Below are 16,858 nucleotides of genomic sequence, written 5' to 3'. Positions count from 1 at the left end.
CGGCTCCAGTTCCTCCCCAGCGAGCCCAGACCGCCCCCTTGGGGAGCAGAAATAAAGGCTGGCTCACCCCCTATTGACTGTTGCGGGGCAGAGTCCAGCCATTGTTTGTCCGGCAGGGTCTGTGACCTGCCTCCTGGCGGTTCCTGGAATCATTCCGGTCTCCTCACCCCCTGGCCAGGCCCCAGGTAGAGGCACAGACGGATGAGGAAATCATCGATTTTTATTCATTTCATAACTGGGAAATGCCACGTGAGAGTGAAGGGAGAGTGAGTCAGGTAAGGCAGAGGGTGTGCCCCTGGGGCTTCCCCAGCTTGGACGTGCTGCATGGGGGGGGGGGTCGGAGCTGGGAGCATGGGTGGGTGATGGGGTCTGAGGGTGAAAGTTCAAGGGTAAGAGACAGGCAGATGGCAGGTGCTGGCAGGACAACAGAGGGATCAGTGGCCACAGTTAGAGGGGCAAAAAGTTCAGGATACCCTCCAGATGCTGCCTCAGCCAGGGCTGCAGGCGAAAGAGATTGATGTGAAAATCTCGTGGTATCTTGCCTTTGGGGGCCCTTTGGCGGGAGTTTTTATTGCTCTTGCCACAGGGATTGTAGAGACCCCAACTCACTAGGCCCACCTGGAAGAGGGAGAGAACGGGGTGGGAGGCTGTCACAGCCCCAGCTCCAAGCCTCAACCTCCCCAGTTCCTTCAAAGTCCTCTCTCATCCTCCTGCAAGGCCCAGAGCCCGTAACCCCAGTCCTGTGAGCTTCCCCCTTCTCTGCTCACCTGAAAAAACCTGTGTCTCCGCTCAAGGAAAACTGCTCCCCCAGATTCTCCTGCCACAAAGGAAGGACAAGAAACCGTCATCCTGACTCTCACCCTGCTCCTGCGTCATCAGGGCACGCATGCTGGCCACAGGGACGGCGGTGTTCTTGCCCTCAGGAATTCAGGCTCAGGAGTGGGGGTGGGAGGGACTCACCCCTGCAGGGATTGTCATCCTTCTCCATCCCACTGCATAGAAACTGGTCCGTCACCACCTCTCTGACATCCTTCAAGTCAGGGAATGTGGTTTTGTCTTGGGAGACAGCCTTGATACAGCTTGCCCACTGCAACAGGGGCAGAACAGGAGAGAAGGATGAAATGAACAGTCCCAGGGGCTACCTGGCAGTTGCTAGGCCTGGAGGAGCGGTGACACAGGGTCAGATGGAGAAAGCAGCCAGAGCTGGAGGAGGAAGGGACAAAGAGAGACCTTCGGGGAGCAGCCACAGGGGTACCATCCCCCCACAGCATCCCAGACCTGAGATCCTCACCTCTGTCCCTGTCTTGAGGTTAATGTTCATTTTATTTCCATTCAAGGACACAAAATGAGCAGGAATGCTCAGTTTGTTCAGAAGTTCACTCTCTGCATTTAAGGAGAAAGGGATGTGGTGCTGGTCCCTTTACCCAGCATCCAGACTCCAGATTAGAGGCTGTTGCACAGTCCGTGTCATCACTCCTAAGCCCCGGTGCCAGCTCCTCATGGGCCCTGAGCCCCAGCACTCACCGTGGTCTCGGCAGGTGCTGCCTGGGGGTCTCCGCAGGGCTAGATTGGCCTCCACTGTGCAGGGAAGGCAAATGGGCCTGGGGAGAAGGACAAAGGTCACACAGGCCCATCCTCGGTGTCCCCTACTATGGGACTTCCCAGAGCATTCTCCCCCAGAGGACGCCCTCCCATCCCAGACCATAGCACCTGGCATGGGTGGACATCTTCACTTTCTCGGCCAGCTTCAACAGGGCAATGTCATCACCGTAGAACTCTCGGATCCCCTGATCCTTCTTGGCAAAGACGTCAAACCCCGAGGAGATCACCGCCTTCTCAATACTGAAATCTTTGCCCCACTGGGAGTTAGGATCCCCTGGGAACAATATGGCGGATTAGGCTGGGCCAGGGCTCCTGAAGGGGCCAGAGGCTAGGGACCAATGGTGAGAGGAACCAGGTGTGGGTCCTGCCTTACCCACATTGACTCTCCACAGAGAGCTGTTCTCAGCATTGCGGAAGCAGTGAGCGGCCGTCAGGACCCATTGGTCTGAGATGAGGGCCCCCCGGCAGGTCTCCTGGCTCCTAGGCTGCAGGGAAACAGGTGATTTTCAGGGACTGCTATGTCTCTGGCCCATGGCCTCTTCCATCTCTGATCCAAGCCCCATCCTTCCTTCCTGGTACCTTAATAGTGACATGCCACGGTGTCCTTTCCTGGACAGAGGCATTGGCTGACATGTTCCCCACCCCACAGATGGTGTCTGTGAGCTGGGAGACATCTGTGGGTGTGAGAACAGAGGGGGAAGGAGGTATGTGAGGGGCACTGTGAGCGGGTTCCCAGCCTGGACCCCTAGCTGGCTCCTCACCACCCACGCCACTCCAAAGAGGGCAAAGCTCACTCACCCAGCATGTGCTCAAAGACCTGGTACAGAGCCTCTGTGTCCTGCAGAATGAAGGCATGTCTCTCCCCATCCTTCTTGGACCCCAGCTCATTCAGTTCTCTCCAGTCCACATCCAGCTTACCCACCCCAATGGCATAGATGTCTGATGGGGAAAAGGAAATCACCAGAATCTTGTGGCTGAGGGGCTACCCCGTGAGACAGGAAACTACCATTTGGAACTTACTGGGCCCTACAAAGCCCTAAATGAGCGGGACCCCTGCCCCCTACCTCCCATCTGACCTCATTTCCTGCCACTCTTCACCCTTCTCTCCATCCATATAGCCTCCTTGAAGTTCCTCAGATTTGCGGGCACACTCCCACCCCATGCCCTTTGCATAAGCTGTGCCTCCGCTTGCTCCACTCCTTCCCAGACTGCCCACAGGGCTCACTTTCTTACCTTTTTAAGTCTTAACTCAAATGTCACCATCTCAGCGAGCCCTTGCCTGGGCTCCTTGTCTAAAACCACAGTGCTTCAGCCAATTCCATTCCCTCTCTGCTCCACTCTACACATTGACACAGGGCTCTATCCACCACCCCCTACAGTGTCCTTATTGATCTTGTTTAATGCCCAGAGTGGGTAGAACTGTGTCCCTCAAAAGGATGTGTTCAAGTCCTAAGCCCCAGTATCTGTGCTGGTGACCTTATTTGGAAATAGGGTCTTTGCTCATACCTTCATCTCGGACTGCTAGCCTCCTGGATGTGAGAGCATAAGTTTCTGTTGTTTTAAGCCACCCGAGTTTGTATGATCTGTTGCACTACCCCTAGGAAACTAATACATCGCTCCTCCAGGAGAGACTGTCTAAGTACGTTCATACGACTAAATAAAGAGCTCACGAGTGTACATGGAGACAAAACTTCAGATCTGGGTCCTCTGTAAGGTGCAGGCTCTGAGAGAGGGGCCCGGAGCCATCTCTTCCCACTGGGGACCCGGGGCCCGCACAACCATCCATACTCCGCCTCCAAGCAAGCATGGGTGCCCGTCAGAACTGCTCTGGGGCAGCCACAGAGTCCAGTCTTCTCCCATGCTCTGCACCCCTCACGGTCCTTTTTGGCTCCCAGGGGATCCTGGGTAGTGTGTAAAGAGCGAGATGCTCAGACAGACTGGGAGACAAGGCTTTCCTAAGGTAGCAATGTAGCCCTAGGCCGGCCAGAAGCAGTCACTGTGGGAGCTGGACAGTTAGGTCCCCAGTGTTTTCTGTGACTATGTCCCTTCAGTTCCTGCTTCTTTTTAATGATGTTTTTGAGCATTTAACCCTAGCCCAGTGATGCTAAGGAGTTAGGCAGGACAGTTTGGCCACAGTTTTAAAGAGGAATCTGCTTGCCCCCGAGAGGCAGGTGGGGTTGGTGGCATGAAGAGAGGACCCAAGGGGAAAGTGGAACTTGGAGGCCCAAAACACCTGCCCTCGCTTGTCCGGAGCACTTCTGTCTAAAATTCTCTTCTGGTCAAAGGTCAGGCAATTTGTGTTTAGTCTGAACCTGAGGAATTGTTCTTTTAAAGGCTGCAACTGCCAAAGCCTTCGTTGGTCCTCTGTACCGCTGAAGGAGGAAATGCCAGGCCCTTCCTCCCTGGCGACGGTCGGGGCACGATGACGGCAGCAGCTGCTCAGACGCTGTTCCCTACGCTGTTGCTCTGTGCCAGGAAACGCTGAGCATCTGAGGTGGGGCCTAGCGCCGACCCCTCTAGCAAAGGCAGAACCTGCCCCCCTCCCCGGCCACAGCCCACCGAAGAAACCAAGGCTGCAGCCACGGGCTGGTTTGACTCCAGACTCTTCAGCATGACTCTCAGCTGCCTTCGCACAGGGTCTTCGCTGGAAATGAAGGCAAGCAGCCCGCCCCCCTCCCGGCGCCCCCTGCAGGGGCAGCACAGCTGGGGGCGGCGCCGAGGCTCACCCAGATAGTCGCTCCTTTGCTGGTTGATGTTCAAGATCTCTCTGATATTGTCAACAGCCAGCTTGGGAGAGCCACCCATGTTAGACTTGCCTAGAACGAGGGAAAAGAACTGTCCATCTGCGGAGTCTATCCGGACTCCCCACAGCCCCGGAGGAGTGGGCAGCCATTCACCCAAACCTTAACATTGAACGCTTCCCACGTGAATTTCAAGATACGTTATTTACTGGGCAACCCTCTTGGGTCCCCTCCTTCTTTGGGAGCTTTGTACCCTATCATTCAGTAAACTTTACTATTGCTCAATAAACCTTGTTTTGCTGCCCAAAAAAAGAGAAAAAAAGATATGTTATTTACTGAAGTTCTCTACATTCCAGGCACCAGGCCTGGAGCTTCATAAACTTTATCTCATTTAATTCTCGTGAAACCTCACGTAGTGTGGGAATCCACATTTTATGGGCCAGAAAACAAAGTTCTGAAGGGGCTATGCAATTTGGACACAATCAAGAGATAAATGGCATAGCCCAGCTCCACCCCGCGGCCTGTCCTTCCATCCGTGTGCCTTGACATGCCCGCTCCAAAGCCCCCTCCCCGTCTAGCCGACTCCAGGCGACCTCCCAGGTAGTAACAATAACTGAGATCTGTAATCACGAAGGACTTTTACACAAACAACTTCAATGCTCTCCATAAAAATTGTGTAAGGAAAGGAGGGCGGCTACGATTGTCATCACTGTTACTGTCGTTCCGTTGACATCATCAACACTAATTCTACTTTACAAATGAGAAACTGAGGCCCAGAGGGGCAGAGGGAGAACCAGCATGCAGGGCTTCTGAGCCCACACTGGTGCTCCTGTGCCAGACTCACTTGCAGAGGCGACGATACCCACCATCTGTCAGAAGGATGATGGCATGTCGGATTTCCTGCCAGGCCGCCGTCTTCATTCCAAGGCGTTGCATCTGGTTATTCATCATGATATGGACACTGTTCAAAGCTGCATAGGTGTTTGTCCCAGTCCCATTTTCATGGTCTGGAGTATGTGAATAGGAAGGACTGTCTTAGAAACGTCCCACCTGCCACCTGGCAGAAGGAATCACTCTATCCTCCCAACCACTGGAAATGCATTTATCAACCGGCTTGATATAGTCAGACCTTCGTTATCCAGATAGAGATTTGGCATCACTGTCTGTTCAAACATTAAAAGCCTTTTCCCTCAGAAATGCTCACTGCCAGGGCGCCTGGGTGGCTTAGTCGATTAAGTGTCTGACTCTTGATTTTGGCTCAGGTTTTATCTCGGGGTCCTGGGATGGAGCCCCATGTAGGGCCCCATGCTCAGCGGGGAGTCTGCTTGGGATTCTCTCTTTCCCTCTCCTTTTGCCCCTCCTCACTCTCCCCCTATGTCTTTCTCGCTCTCAAATTAATAGATCTTTAAAAAAAGAGAAAGAAATACTCATTGCATAACCCCACTGAAGGGCACTCTAAAGCCTCAAGATTCAAAGATGGGGTTCCCAAAGAACTTGGGTTGTTGCAGCCACCTCCTACCTACCACCCAGGCAGCTTGACAACGGCATGGGGAGGCTACAGTGTTGAGCCAAGAAGCCAGCCCCCGTAGATCTGGCATCAGGAAGGAGCCACAGACCTGCACGATGCATTTGGTTGTGTAGCATGTTAGAGTAAGCCATGCGCTGGTGGGAACTGGGACCCCACCCTACCAGGAACCTGACTTGGAAGCCGCCTCCCCCTGAGGAAGCTGAGCCCCAGAGCCCTGGGACTAGAATGCCACAAAGGCCTCATCTCTCTCTCTAACTTGTCCAGAATCTCTTTGCAGGCACAGAGAGCTCATTCTCCTCCCTGCTCCCCGCCCGCCTCATGGCTTTCGTTTGATGACACCCATACCTTTATAATTGATGTTGTTCAGACTGTTGATCACTTCGGTCACATCCCGGGAGTCGTCATACAGAACAGACATGACCACTTGGGGCTTGGATGCAAAGGTGATGATGGCGACACTAACATTGATCTCAAAGCTGAAGATCTGTGAAGACCAAATGAGAGGCAGCTTGAGAAGCCTTGGAACCGAAGGGGAGAGAGTAAGAGAGCAAGCCAAGGGCCCGAGAGGAGGCAGAGAGCCTGGGCCACGAGCAGGCACTTGCTAGGACACTGCTGCTTGCAGGGAGCCAGGAAACTGACATCTGTTGACCGTGTCCTCTCTTTGATAGGCCGCTCGCTCCTCATCGCGTCCTCCCATCAGCTCTGTGAGGGGCGAGTCGGCCCCTATTTTACAGATGGAGAGCTTGTCCACACGGATCTGAGGCGCTCCTCTATCCGCGTGTTCTGCAGCCTCAAAGCTTAGTGGTTACTGTAAGTCTTAAGAGAGCCTAAGCAGCACAAAAACTGCCTTCTTTAAAACGTAGCTGGGGGGCGCCTGGAGGGCTCAGTCAGTGAAGCGTCTGCCTGCCTTTGGCTCGGGTCAGGATCCCAGAGTCCTGGGATCGAGCTCAGTCAAGTAGGGGCTCCCTGCTCAGAGGGGGAGTCTGCTCCTCCCTCTCCCTCTGCTCCTTCCCCTGCTTGTGCTCCCTCATGCTCTCTCTCTGTCAACTAAGTAAAAAAAACTCTTTAAAATAAATAAATAATAAAAATGAAGCTGGGAAGAAAAACACACATCCGCATAAACTGTTGTAAAAAGCATAATTACCAAGCAAAGTGCTGGCGTGGAATCTAAGCTAGTGGCTTCCAAACTCTCCTGTTCACTCATCTTGTCAGTAAAAACATTCTGAGCACATACCTCGATATAGGTATATATATTTATAAAAACCAACTCATATTTATAAAGTGCATCACTATTCAAATATATTATACACCTTTTAAACACAAAAAAATTTGGGATTTTTGAGGGAAGGTATTAAATATTAAGTGGTTGATTTAATTTAAAGTAAAATTATTCGGCAAGGATGGCAGTACTTATCTCCCACACCCCGGTGGGGTATTTTGTATACCCATCCGTGGAGAGCACCATTCTAGATGATGGGTGCCTGGGAAACAGGACCTCAGCCTTGTTCATCTTTGGTGTCTCCCAGCACCCAGCACCCAGCACAGTGCCTAACACATAGAAGGTGCCCCAGCAGTGTTTGTGGGATGAAAAATAGGATCCTATAAATTGAATCCATGATTCCTGCATGGCATGCGCATCATCTGGGAGGACTTCTTGGAGGAGGTAGGCTGTGAGTGGGATTCTGAGGAAGGGAAGGAACCAGAGACAGACAGTGGGCGTAGGAAGCCTCCTCTGTACGCACAGTCCTATTTCCTGACCCTGTCCACCATGAGAATGGCGCTCTCCTTGAAGATCTGAAAGTCGTCTTCGGCCACGCTCTGGGAGGCGTCCAGGAGCAGGTAGAGGTTCAGGTGACCAGAGCGCTGGATTTGGATTTTACGGCCCACGCCCTCTGGGAGAAACGTGGAAGGGGTAGATTCACATCTTGACCGCCCCCCTCCAGTCAGCTCAGCCCCACCGAGCCGTCCCAAAGCTCTCGGCGTCCTCTGGGAAGTCTGCTCCTCCCCAGGCCAGGCCCAGCACCCTGCTGCCCCCACCTCAAGCCCTTACTCGTTTTCTTCTGGGTGGGATTGGTGGCTCCAAGTAGGTGGGAGAACGAGGTACCCAGGGCGGGGGCCACATCCTCGGGAAAGTCGTAAGAGTAGGGCTCTGTGGGAAGAGTCCCTGCGGTCAGCCAGGGTCAGGGCTGGGGTGCCCAGGAATCTCCGGAGGCTCCGAGTGGCTGGCTACTCACGGCGGCATATGGGCTCCGTCCCGCTCCAGGCCCCGTTGCTCTGGCACTCCCGCTCCGCCGACCCAGTCAGCACCAGATTGGAGGAGCAGCGGTAGCTGACTTTGTCCCCAAGGCCAAAGCGGGACCCCGTCCGCACGGCGCCCACCGAGATGCCCGGGTTAGGGCAGTGGCCAGCTGTGAGGCAACGGGGGGAGACGGCGGTGAGCAGGGACGCCCCTCCTCGGCCTTTCTGCCCTGCGCACCCACCCTCCCCTCTTCCTCCTCTCCAGACCCGTCGAGCCTCTGCAGGCCATTCGGCCTCCCCCTTGGGAGACACCACGACCAAGGGTGTGGATGGAAAATCTTAAATAGGGCAGAATGTTTAGAACTCAGTGCCCTCGGTCGCCAGTTAAAGCGCCCCAGTGCCAACCCAGGGACTCAGCCTGCGTCCATCCCCAAGCCCCAGGGAGATGCTGACCGAGGAGCCCAACACCGCCACAGAGAATACTGGCACTTCATGAACCACAATGAGGCATCGCTACACACCCTCCAGGATGGCTAAAACCGAAAATATGGATAACGCCTTAATCCCATACTGCCGGAGCGACAATGGGCAAACTGTTCCCCAGTCTCTACTAAAACTCAATGTGTGCCGGGGCGCCTGGGGGCTTCAGTCAGTTAAGTGTCCAACTCTTGATTTCAGCTCAGGTCATGATCGCAGGGTGGGGAGATGGAGCCCCGCTCCGGGCTTGTGCTCAGTGTGGAGTCTGCTTAAGTTTCTCTCTCCTGGGGCACCTGGATGCCTCAGCCGGTTAAGCGTCTACCTAAAGGCAGAACAGGGACAGAGCCCCACAGCCGGCTCCCTGCTCAGCGGGGGTCTGCTTCTCCCTCTGCCTGCCGCTCCCCATGCTTGTGCTCTCTCTCTGTCAAATAAATAAATAAAATCTTAAAAAAAAAAAAAGATTCCGGGGCCCCTGGGTGGCTCAGTTGGTTAAGCATCTGCCTTCATCTCGGGTCGCAATCCCAGGGTCTTGGGATCGAGCCCCCCATCAGGCTCCCTGCTCAGCAGAGAGCCTGCTTCTCTCTCTCCCTCTGCTCCTCCCCTGCTTGTGTGCGCTCGCTCACTCTCTGTCAATTAAATAAATAATTTAAAAAAAGATTCTCTCTCTCCCTCTGCTCCGTGCTCTCTCTCTAAAAAAGAAATAAATAAAGTTTTTTAAAAAACTAAATATATGACAACCTATGACCCGATAATTCCACTCCTAGACAACATGTTCAAGAGAAACAAATTCACATGGGCACCAACAGTTACATACATGGACATTCATAGGGCTTTACTCATAATAGCCCCAAACCAGAAAGAACCCAAATGCCCATCAAGAAGAGAACCCATAAATACATTGCAATCTATTTCTATAATAAAACTACACAGCAATAAAAATAACAGGGGTGCCTGGGTGGCACAGCTAGTGGTTGAGTGTCTGACTCTTGGTTTCGGCTTAGGTGGTGTTCTAGGGGCTGTGGGATCGAACCCCGTGTCAGGCTCTGCACTCAGCATGGAGAGCTGAATCTGCTTAGGACTCTCTCTGCCCCACCCCCACCCCCACCCCCGTCTCTCTAAAATAAATCAATAAATCTTAAAAATAAATAACAAACTTGCTGCTACCCAGGATCACACGGACAAATCTCACAGGAGAACACTGAGTAAAGGAAGCCTGCTATTTGATAGAGTCATGAGTATGAGTAGGGAACCAGCGGCTGGGCCCCTGGGGGACGGGATGGTCCTACCATCTTGTGGACTCCGTGTCTTCTGTATTACGTGCTCAGAACTATCATCCAGGAAGCTCCTAAAACCCAGGGAATCCTAGGAGCCCCACATCTATCAAGCAGAGCCCCTCACCATTGACAGGGGCAGTAATAACTATGACAAACTCCAGGGACTCTTCTAGAAGCTTACTAATGTCAACTCAATCCCACAGCAACCCCATGCAGTGGCCGGTCTTACTATTTCTATTTGAGATGTGAAAATCGAGGCATATAGGGGCGCCTCGTGGCTCATTCGGTTAAGCGTCTGCCTTTCGGCTCAGGTCATGATCCCGGGGTCCTGGGATCCAGTCCCACATCAGACTCCTTGCTCAGTGGGGAGTCTGCTTCTCCCTCTCCCTCTGCTCTTCCCTCCCCTCATGCTCTCTCCCTCGCTATCTCTCTTGCTTGCTCTCTCTCTCAAGTAAATAAATACAATCTTTAAAAAAAAAGAAAAAAGAAAAAGAAAAATTAAGGCATAGAGAGGTTAAATAACCTGCCCAAAGGCTGCCAAAGTCCGAGCCATGTTGGACCCAAGCTGGCTGCCGAGATGAGGGACTGAAACACAGCGTTAGGTCTGCTCTCACTCAACACATTGTCCCTACGATAGCCCATTGGCCCTGAAAACCAATCTTGCTTTGAGGCATTTGGAAAAGCGGACAGAGGGCGTGGAGCCTTGATGTTGGATCGGAAGCTTAGCACGACTACCTCTGCCCGGCTCCCTGCAGGTGGGTGATGTGTGACCTGTAGACCTCAATTTACCAAAATCCAGGAATATTATTTTGGCATCAGAGACACCAGGCCCCTGTCCCCACAGAGGCCCCCTGGGCACGCATCTGACTCCGAGGTTCCTGGGAGACCCCAGCCCCCATTCAGCTGGGGAGCCGGGCACTCACCCCCGTTGTCACACACGGCCGTCTCGCCATCCCACATGCCGTTGGGGCGACACTGCCGCACAGGTGAGCCCCGCAGGGTGAGGCCGTCCTCACACTGGAAGCTCAGGTTGCCGCCCACAGGGTGGGACCCCAGCCGCGGGGTGAACATGCCATTCTCAAAGGAAACAGGAGCAGGACAGCGAACAGCTGGAGGGAGAGAAGGGGAGGGGAATATCGGGATGGCTGGAAAACACCTGGGCTGGTCTTGGATGCCCGGGCGTCGCCAACCGGCTGTCAAAAGATGGGGCTGTTGCACGTGCGGGCACTGCTGTGGCTGTTGGCGGGGTACTGTCACACAGTTTCGCCTAACAGTCGGGCAACCATTTCTCTCGGTCCCTGAGGGCCACGGCCACCCCAGCCCCTCCCCTGGGGTCCTCGGATGCCGTGTGAGTGGACAACTGAGGGGGTAACATCTGGCATGACGGGAGACTCCTGCACCCCTTCTGAAGGGTTGGGATTCTGCAGTCAATTGTGAAGTATTAGGAAAAAAAAAATCACCCCGAATATTTAAAAAATCTCCATCAAACCCTTCTTCCAATGCCTTGCTATGGACAATGGACATTTTCCCACTCTTTTGAAAAGCCCAAGGAAAAGCAGCTTTGCCATCCCTGGCATACCACGCAGTCAGGTTAAGCCCCACCCGGAGCAAGTCCTAAGTAGAGGTTTCTGGAGTGGCCACCAGTGGCCCCACCCTGAGCAAGGCCCACGGAGAGCCTCACGTTTGCAGACCGCCTTTGTCAGCTGGGTGGATCTCAGGCTCTGCCACTGCCCGTTGCTCTTGCACAGCCGTGACGCCGGAACCGGGTAGCGGCCCAGGGGACAGGAGTAGGTGAGGACACTCCCAGGGGCCCAGCCATGGCTGAGGGTGAAAGTGCCACCAGAGATATTCACATTCCGAGAGCAGGAGGGACTCTCTGCAGCAAAGCCTGTGGGCATGGGGCACAACCCAGAAATGCAGAAAAGATGAGAACAGAAAAGCAAGAGAGATTGTCATTTCCGAGTGGGAATTCAATGTGGAGAGCACACGCCTCTTCCACGGACCTCAACATTCCCCTCCCCTGCTCCTACCTGGGTACAGGGGCAACAGGCAAAGGAAAGCCATCAGTGGGTCCATGGTGTCCACCTTGGGGCAGAGAGAGGCAGAAAGCAGGCAGAGGGAAAAGGTCATCTGACTTCCCGAAACCCAGGGCTGACTCAGCAGCTGCTTCATTTGCTGCCAGAGATGGAAAACTAGGGAGTGGCAAGGGGGATGTGTTCTCTTTTTTTTTTTTAATGAATAATTTTTTGTAAATATTTTATTTATTTCAGAGAGAGAGCATGAACAGGGGGAAAGGGCCACAGGGAAAGGAAGAAGCAGACCCCCCCAATGAGCAGGGAGCCCCATGATGACACGGGCTCATGACCTGAGCCCGAGGCAGGCGCCCCGGGGGATGTGCTCTTGGCAGGAAAAAATAGTCAGGGATCAGGGACTGAGCTGAGAGGGCAAAGCCCTGGCCCATCTCCCTAATCCCAACATATCCCACCCAGTCAGTCGACCTGCACCAAAGGCTTTACATACTGCTCTCAGCCTCCACCCCCCCACACACACATGCTCTTGCATATATAGTCTAAAGCACACAAACCCACAAACCAGCCGAGATATTGCAAAATCATTTATTTAAGTAAAGTCTCCAGTTTCTCTTAGGTGTTGCCAAGTGGACTTTTTTTCCTGAGAGCCTGCGATACTATTGTCTTCTTGAACATAAACCTCCAAGAGATTGAGGCTAATTTTCTTAGAAATTCTTGCTAAATAGGAAGAACCACAATCTTTTTATTCCTTGCAACCCTTCTCCAGAAAGAATCTAGAGAGAAAATTAAATCAACACTTCGTTTTGGAGACTGGAAAATGTTTAAAACACTTTTACGGAAAGTCCAGTAGAAAAAAATCCCGACCCATAAAATAAATAAGTCTGGGATTGGTTACCCAAAGGAACAAAAGTATTTTGGGTTTTGGATGTGCTTTTTTTTTAAGATTTTATTTATTTATTCGACAGAGAGAGACAGCCAGCGAGAGAGGGAACACAAGCAGAGGAGTGAGAGAGGAAGAAGCAGGCTCCTAGCGGAGAAGCCTGATGTGGGGCTCGATCCCAGAACGCCAGGATCACGCCCTGAGCCGAAGGCAGACGCTTAACGACTGAGCCACCCAGGAGCCCCTTGGATGTGCTTTTTTTTATTTTTCCCTTCTTTTTTTAAAATTTAAATTCAATTAATTAACATATGGTGTATTACAAGTTTTAGAAGTAGAGGTCACTGATTCATATAACACCCAGTGCTCATTACATCACGTGCCCTCCTTAACGCCCACCACCCAGTTATCCCACCCTTCCCACCCCTCTCCCCTCCAGCAACCCTCAGTTTGTTTCCTATGATTAAGAGTCTCATGGTTTGTCTCCCTCTCTGGTTTCATCTTGTTTTATTTTTCCCTCCCTTCCCCTATGTTTATTTGTTTTGTTTCTTAAATTCCACATATGAGTGAAATCGTATAATTGTCTTTCTCTGATTGACTTATTTCACTTAGCACAATACCCTCTAGTTCCATCCACGTCGTTGCAAATGGCAAGATTTCATTTTTTTGATGGCTGAGAAATATTCCAGTGTGTGTGTGTGTGTGTGTGTGTGTGTGTGTGTGTGTGTACAACATCTTCTTTGTCCATTCATCTGTTGATGGACAGCTGGGATCTTTCCATAGTTTGGCTATTGTGGACATTGCTGCTATGAACATTGGGGTGCAGGTGCCCCTTCAGATCACTACTTTTGTATCTTTGGGGTAAATACCAAGTAGTGCAATTGCTGGGTCATAGGGTAGCTCTATTTTCAACTTTTTGAGGAATGTCCATACTGTTTTCCAGAGTGGCTGTACCAACTTGCAGTCCCACCAACAGCACAAAAGGATTCCCCTTTCTCCTCATCCTTACCAACATCTGTCATTTCCTGACTCGTTAATTTTAGCCATTCTGACTGGTGCGAGGTGGTATCTCACTGTGGTTTTTATTTGTATTTCTCTGATGGCTAGTGGTGTTGAGCACATTTTCATGTGTCGTTACCCATCTGGATGTTTTTGGGAAAATGTCTATCCATGTCTTCTGCCCATTTTTTAACTGGATTTTTTGTTTTTTTGTTGTTGAGTTTAATATATTCTTTATAGACTTTGGATAAGGCCCTTTAGCAGATAGCTCCTCCCTTCTTTGGTTAAAACCTGCAAATAGCTTCTCCCATTCTGTACTCTGCTTTTTAGTTTTGTTGATTGCTTCCGTCGCTGTGCCAAAACTTTTTATCTGGGTGAAGTCCCAATGGTTCATTTTTGCCCTTGCTTCCCTTGCCTTTGGCAATGTGTCTAGAAAGAAGTTGCTGTGGCCGAGGTCGAAGAGGTTACTGCCTGTGTTCCCCTATAGGATTTTGATGGTTTCCTGTATCACATTTAGGTCTTTCATCCACTTTGAGTCTATTTTTGTGTGTGGTGTAAGAAAATGGTCCAGTTTCGTTCTTGTGCATGTGGCTGTCCAATTTTCCCAACATCATTTGTTGAAGAGACTCTTTTTTCCATTGGATATTCTTTCCTGCTTTGTCGAAGATTAGTTGACCATAAAGTTGAGGGTCCATTTCTGAAGTCTCTATTCTGTTCCACTGATCTGTGTCTGTTTTTGTGCCAGTGCCATACTGTCTTGATTATTACAGCTTTGCAATAGAGCTTGAAGTCAAGCATTGTGATGTCCCCATCTTTGGTTTTCCTTTTCAACATTCCCCTGGTGATTCAGGGGTCTTCTCTGGTTGCGTAGAAATTTTAGGATTATTTGTTACAGTCTATGAAAAATGTTGATTGGGACGCCTGGGTGGCTCAGTCAGTTAAGCATCTGCCTTCGGCTCAGGTCATGATCCCAGGGTCTTGGGATGGAGTCCCACATCTGGCTCCTTGCTCAGCAGGGAACCTGCTTCTCCTTCTCCCTGCTTATGCACTCGCTCGCTCTCTCTCTCCCTCTCTCTCTCTGAGACAGGAAGGAAGGAAGAAGGAAGGAAAAACATTGATGGTATTTTGATACGGATTGCATTGAATGTACAGATTGCTCTGGGTAGCATAGATATTTTAACAATATTTGTTCTTCCAATCCATGAGCGAGGAACGTTTTTCTATCTCTTTGTGTCTTCCTCAATTTCTTTCATGACTGTTCTGTAGTTTTCAGTATACAGATCCTTTTGCCTCTTTGGTTGGGTTTATTCCTAGGTATCTTATGGGTTTTGGTGCAATTTTAAATGGGATCAATTCCTTAATTGCTCTTTCTTCTTTCTGATTGTTAGTGTATAGAAATGCAACTGATTTCTGTGCATTGATATTATATTCTGCCACGTTGCTGAATTCCTGTATAAGTTCTAGCAATTTTGGGGTGGAATCTTTTGGGTTTTCCACATAGAGTATCATGTCATCTGCAAAGTGAGAGTTTGACTTCTTCTTTGCCAATTCAAATGCCTTTTATTTCTTTTTCTTGTCTGATTGCTGAGGCTAGGACTTCTAGTACTATGTTGAACAACAGTGGTGAGAGTGGACATCCCTGCCGTGTTCCTGACCTTAGGGGAAAAGCTCTGTTTTTCAACATTAAGAATGATATTCACTGTGGGCTTTTCATATATGGCTTTAATGATATTGAGGTATGTTCCCTCTATTGGATGTGCCTTTAAATTACAATCTGCAATTGTATGAAAAGTAGAAAGCAAAGAAACTCTAAACTAATGTGCTAACCCCTCCATCCCACAGAAGTCTCTTTAATACTTTGTCAAACAATGTGGGATATGAATAAATAAAATAAATTAAAAAGAAGACGAAACATCTCTGAAATGATCATTTAAGTCTGTGAAAACTCTTTTGACTTATGAATAACTTCTTAGAAACACATATGCAAAGTGGGACTCACCTTGGACAAAACTGACTGAATGCAGGAAGACCATGCTACCCTTGGAGTTGGGGGTCCCAAAGCTACTACTGCAGCAGAGCTGCTGGTGCCTGCCTGGCACCCAGTGTCTGTTCTCTCTCCCTTCTTCTACAGTAAGATGTTTAGCAGGACACATAGTCACCCAGCTGAAGACTACATTTCCCAGCTACCCTTGCAGCTAGGAAATGGGTGACTTGGTTCTGGCCAATAGGAATTGAGTAGAACTGATACATGTAACTTCCAAGTTATGCCTCTAAAATAAAAGGGGAGTATGTCATCCCCTTTACATGGGCTAAAATGGAAATCTGATGGTGATTCAAGAGCAACATCCTGAGGATGACAGAGCAATCAGAAAGGAGCTTGGGTCCCTGACATTGTGTTGACATCATACCAGCCCTGCCCACCTACTCAGATTGTTACCAGAGAGAAATGAAGCATCTTAAGGGTGGTGGATATTAGAGGTGTTCACAAATACTCTGGCTTTGTCGCCCTTTGGTCACTTAGTAGGATTGAGCTTCCCCATCCACTTGCATTGGCCAATGAAATATGAGTTTAAGTGACATGTATCATTTCTAGATGGAAGCTTTATGGGTCAATGCAGTCCTCACCATGCTCTTTTCCACCGGTATGGCATCATTGAGGTGGTGGCTGCTCCATTAGCTTACATTCCTGAGTGACACTAAAAGCAGAGCTTCTGCTGACCCTCACAGGGTATGTATGTAATGTGAGCAAAAACCAAATCTTTGTTTTAAATCTATTACATTACCACTGCTGTAGGAAAAAAGCAAATACCACCCAAAATTTAGGGGCTTAAAAAAGTGATTTCTTCTTTCTCATGCATTGGCCAAGTAGTTCTGCTGCTCTTGCCTGGGCTCACTCATGCAGCTGCAGTCAGCTGAGGGCTGAGTTCAACAGGAGAGTCGGACATCGGGAGCTCTCTGTCCTTTCATCCCTAGCCTTGCATGGCATAAGCAGTCTCGGGAAAGCTTTCTAAGAGATCCAAAGCAAAACTGCAAAGTCTCTTGAAGCCTGTCTTCAGATGGCACATAACGTCACTTCTACCCTGTTCTATTGG

General features: G+C 50.5%; 1 protein-coding gene across 1 annotated transcript; it reads right to left on the bottom strand.

Annotated features, from left to right (window-relative positions):
- Window positions 1–202: 202 nt before the first annotated feature.
- On the bottom strand, window positions 203–12,032 carry C2 (complement C2). Its single transcript, XM_045795604.2, has 18 exons — window positions 11,891–12,032; window positions 11,542–11,748; window positions 10,784–10,969; window positions 8,106–8,279; window positions 7,922–8,020; window positions 7,630–7,763; window positions 6,217–6,355; window positions 5,210–5,350; window positions 4,329–4,418; window positions 2,401–2,541; window positions 2,182–2,276; window positions 1,976–2,087; window positions 1,711–1,876; window positions 1,525–1,601; window positions 1,292–1,383; window positions 961–1,087; window positions 768–817; window positions 203–618 (listed from the first exon to the last, which is right to left on the bottom strand). Exons 1-18 carry the CDS (start codon window positions 12,030–12,032, stop codon window positions 448–450), a joined length of 2,343 nt encoding a protein of 780 aa, XP_045651560.2. The 3' UTR covers window positions 203–447.
- Between the last annotated feature and the right edge of the window lie 4,826 nt (window positions 12,033–16,858).

The sequence above is a fragment of the Ursus americanus genome, chromosome 32, assembly GCF_024610735.1.
Source record: "Ursus americanus isolate L20-20 chromosome 32, mUrsAme1.1.p, whole genome shotgun sequence".
Classification (NCBI taxonomy): Eukaryota; Metazoa; Chordata; class Mammalia; order Carnivora; family Ursidae; genus Ursus; species Ursus americanus.
The sequence above is the reverse complement of the archived record's forward strand: the minus strand, read 5'-3'. Positions and strand labels throughout refer to the sequence as shown.

Bases quoted from the DNA above. Each gene is read 5' to 3' on its own strand.
- C2 (XM_045795604.2), bottom strand. From the start codon at position 12,032: ATGAAGCAGCTGCTGAGTCAGCCCTGGGTTTCGGGAAGTCAGATGACC. The intron at 11,749-11,890 runs GTAGGAGCAGGG...CCATGCCCACAG, and splicing joins CCTGTTGCCCCTGTACCCAG to GCTTTGCTGCAGAGAGTCCC. The intron at 1,602-1,710 runs GTGCTATGGTCT...CCTTCTCCCCAG, and splicing joins AAGATGTCCACCCATGCCAG to GCCCATTTGCCTTCCCTGCA.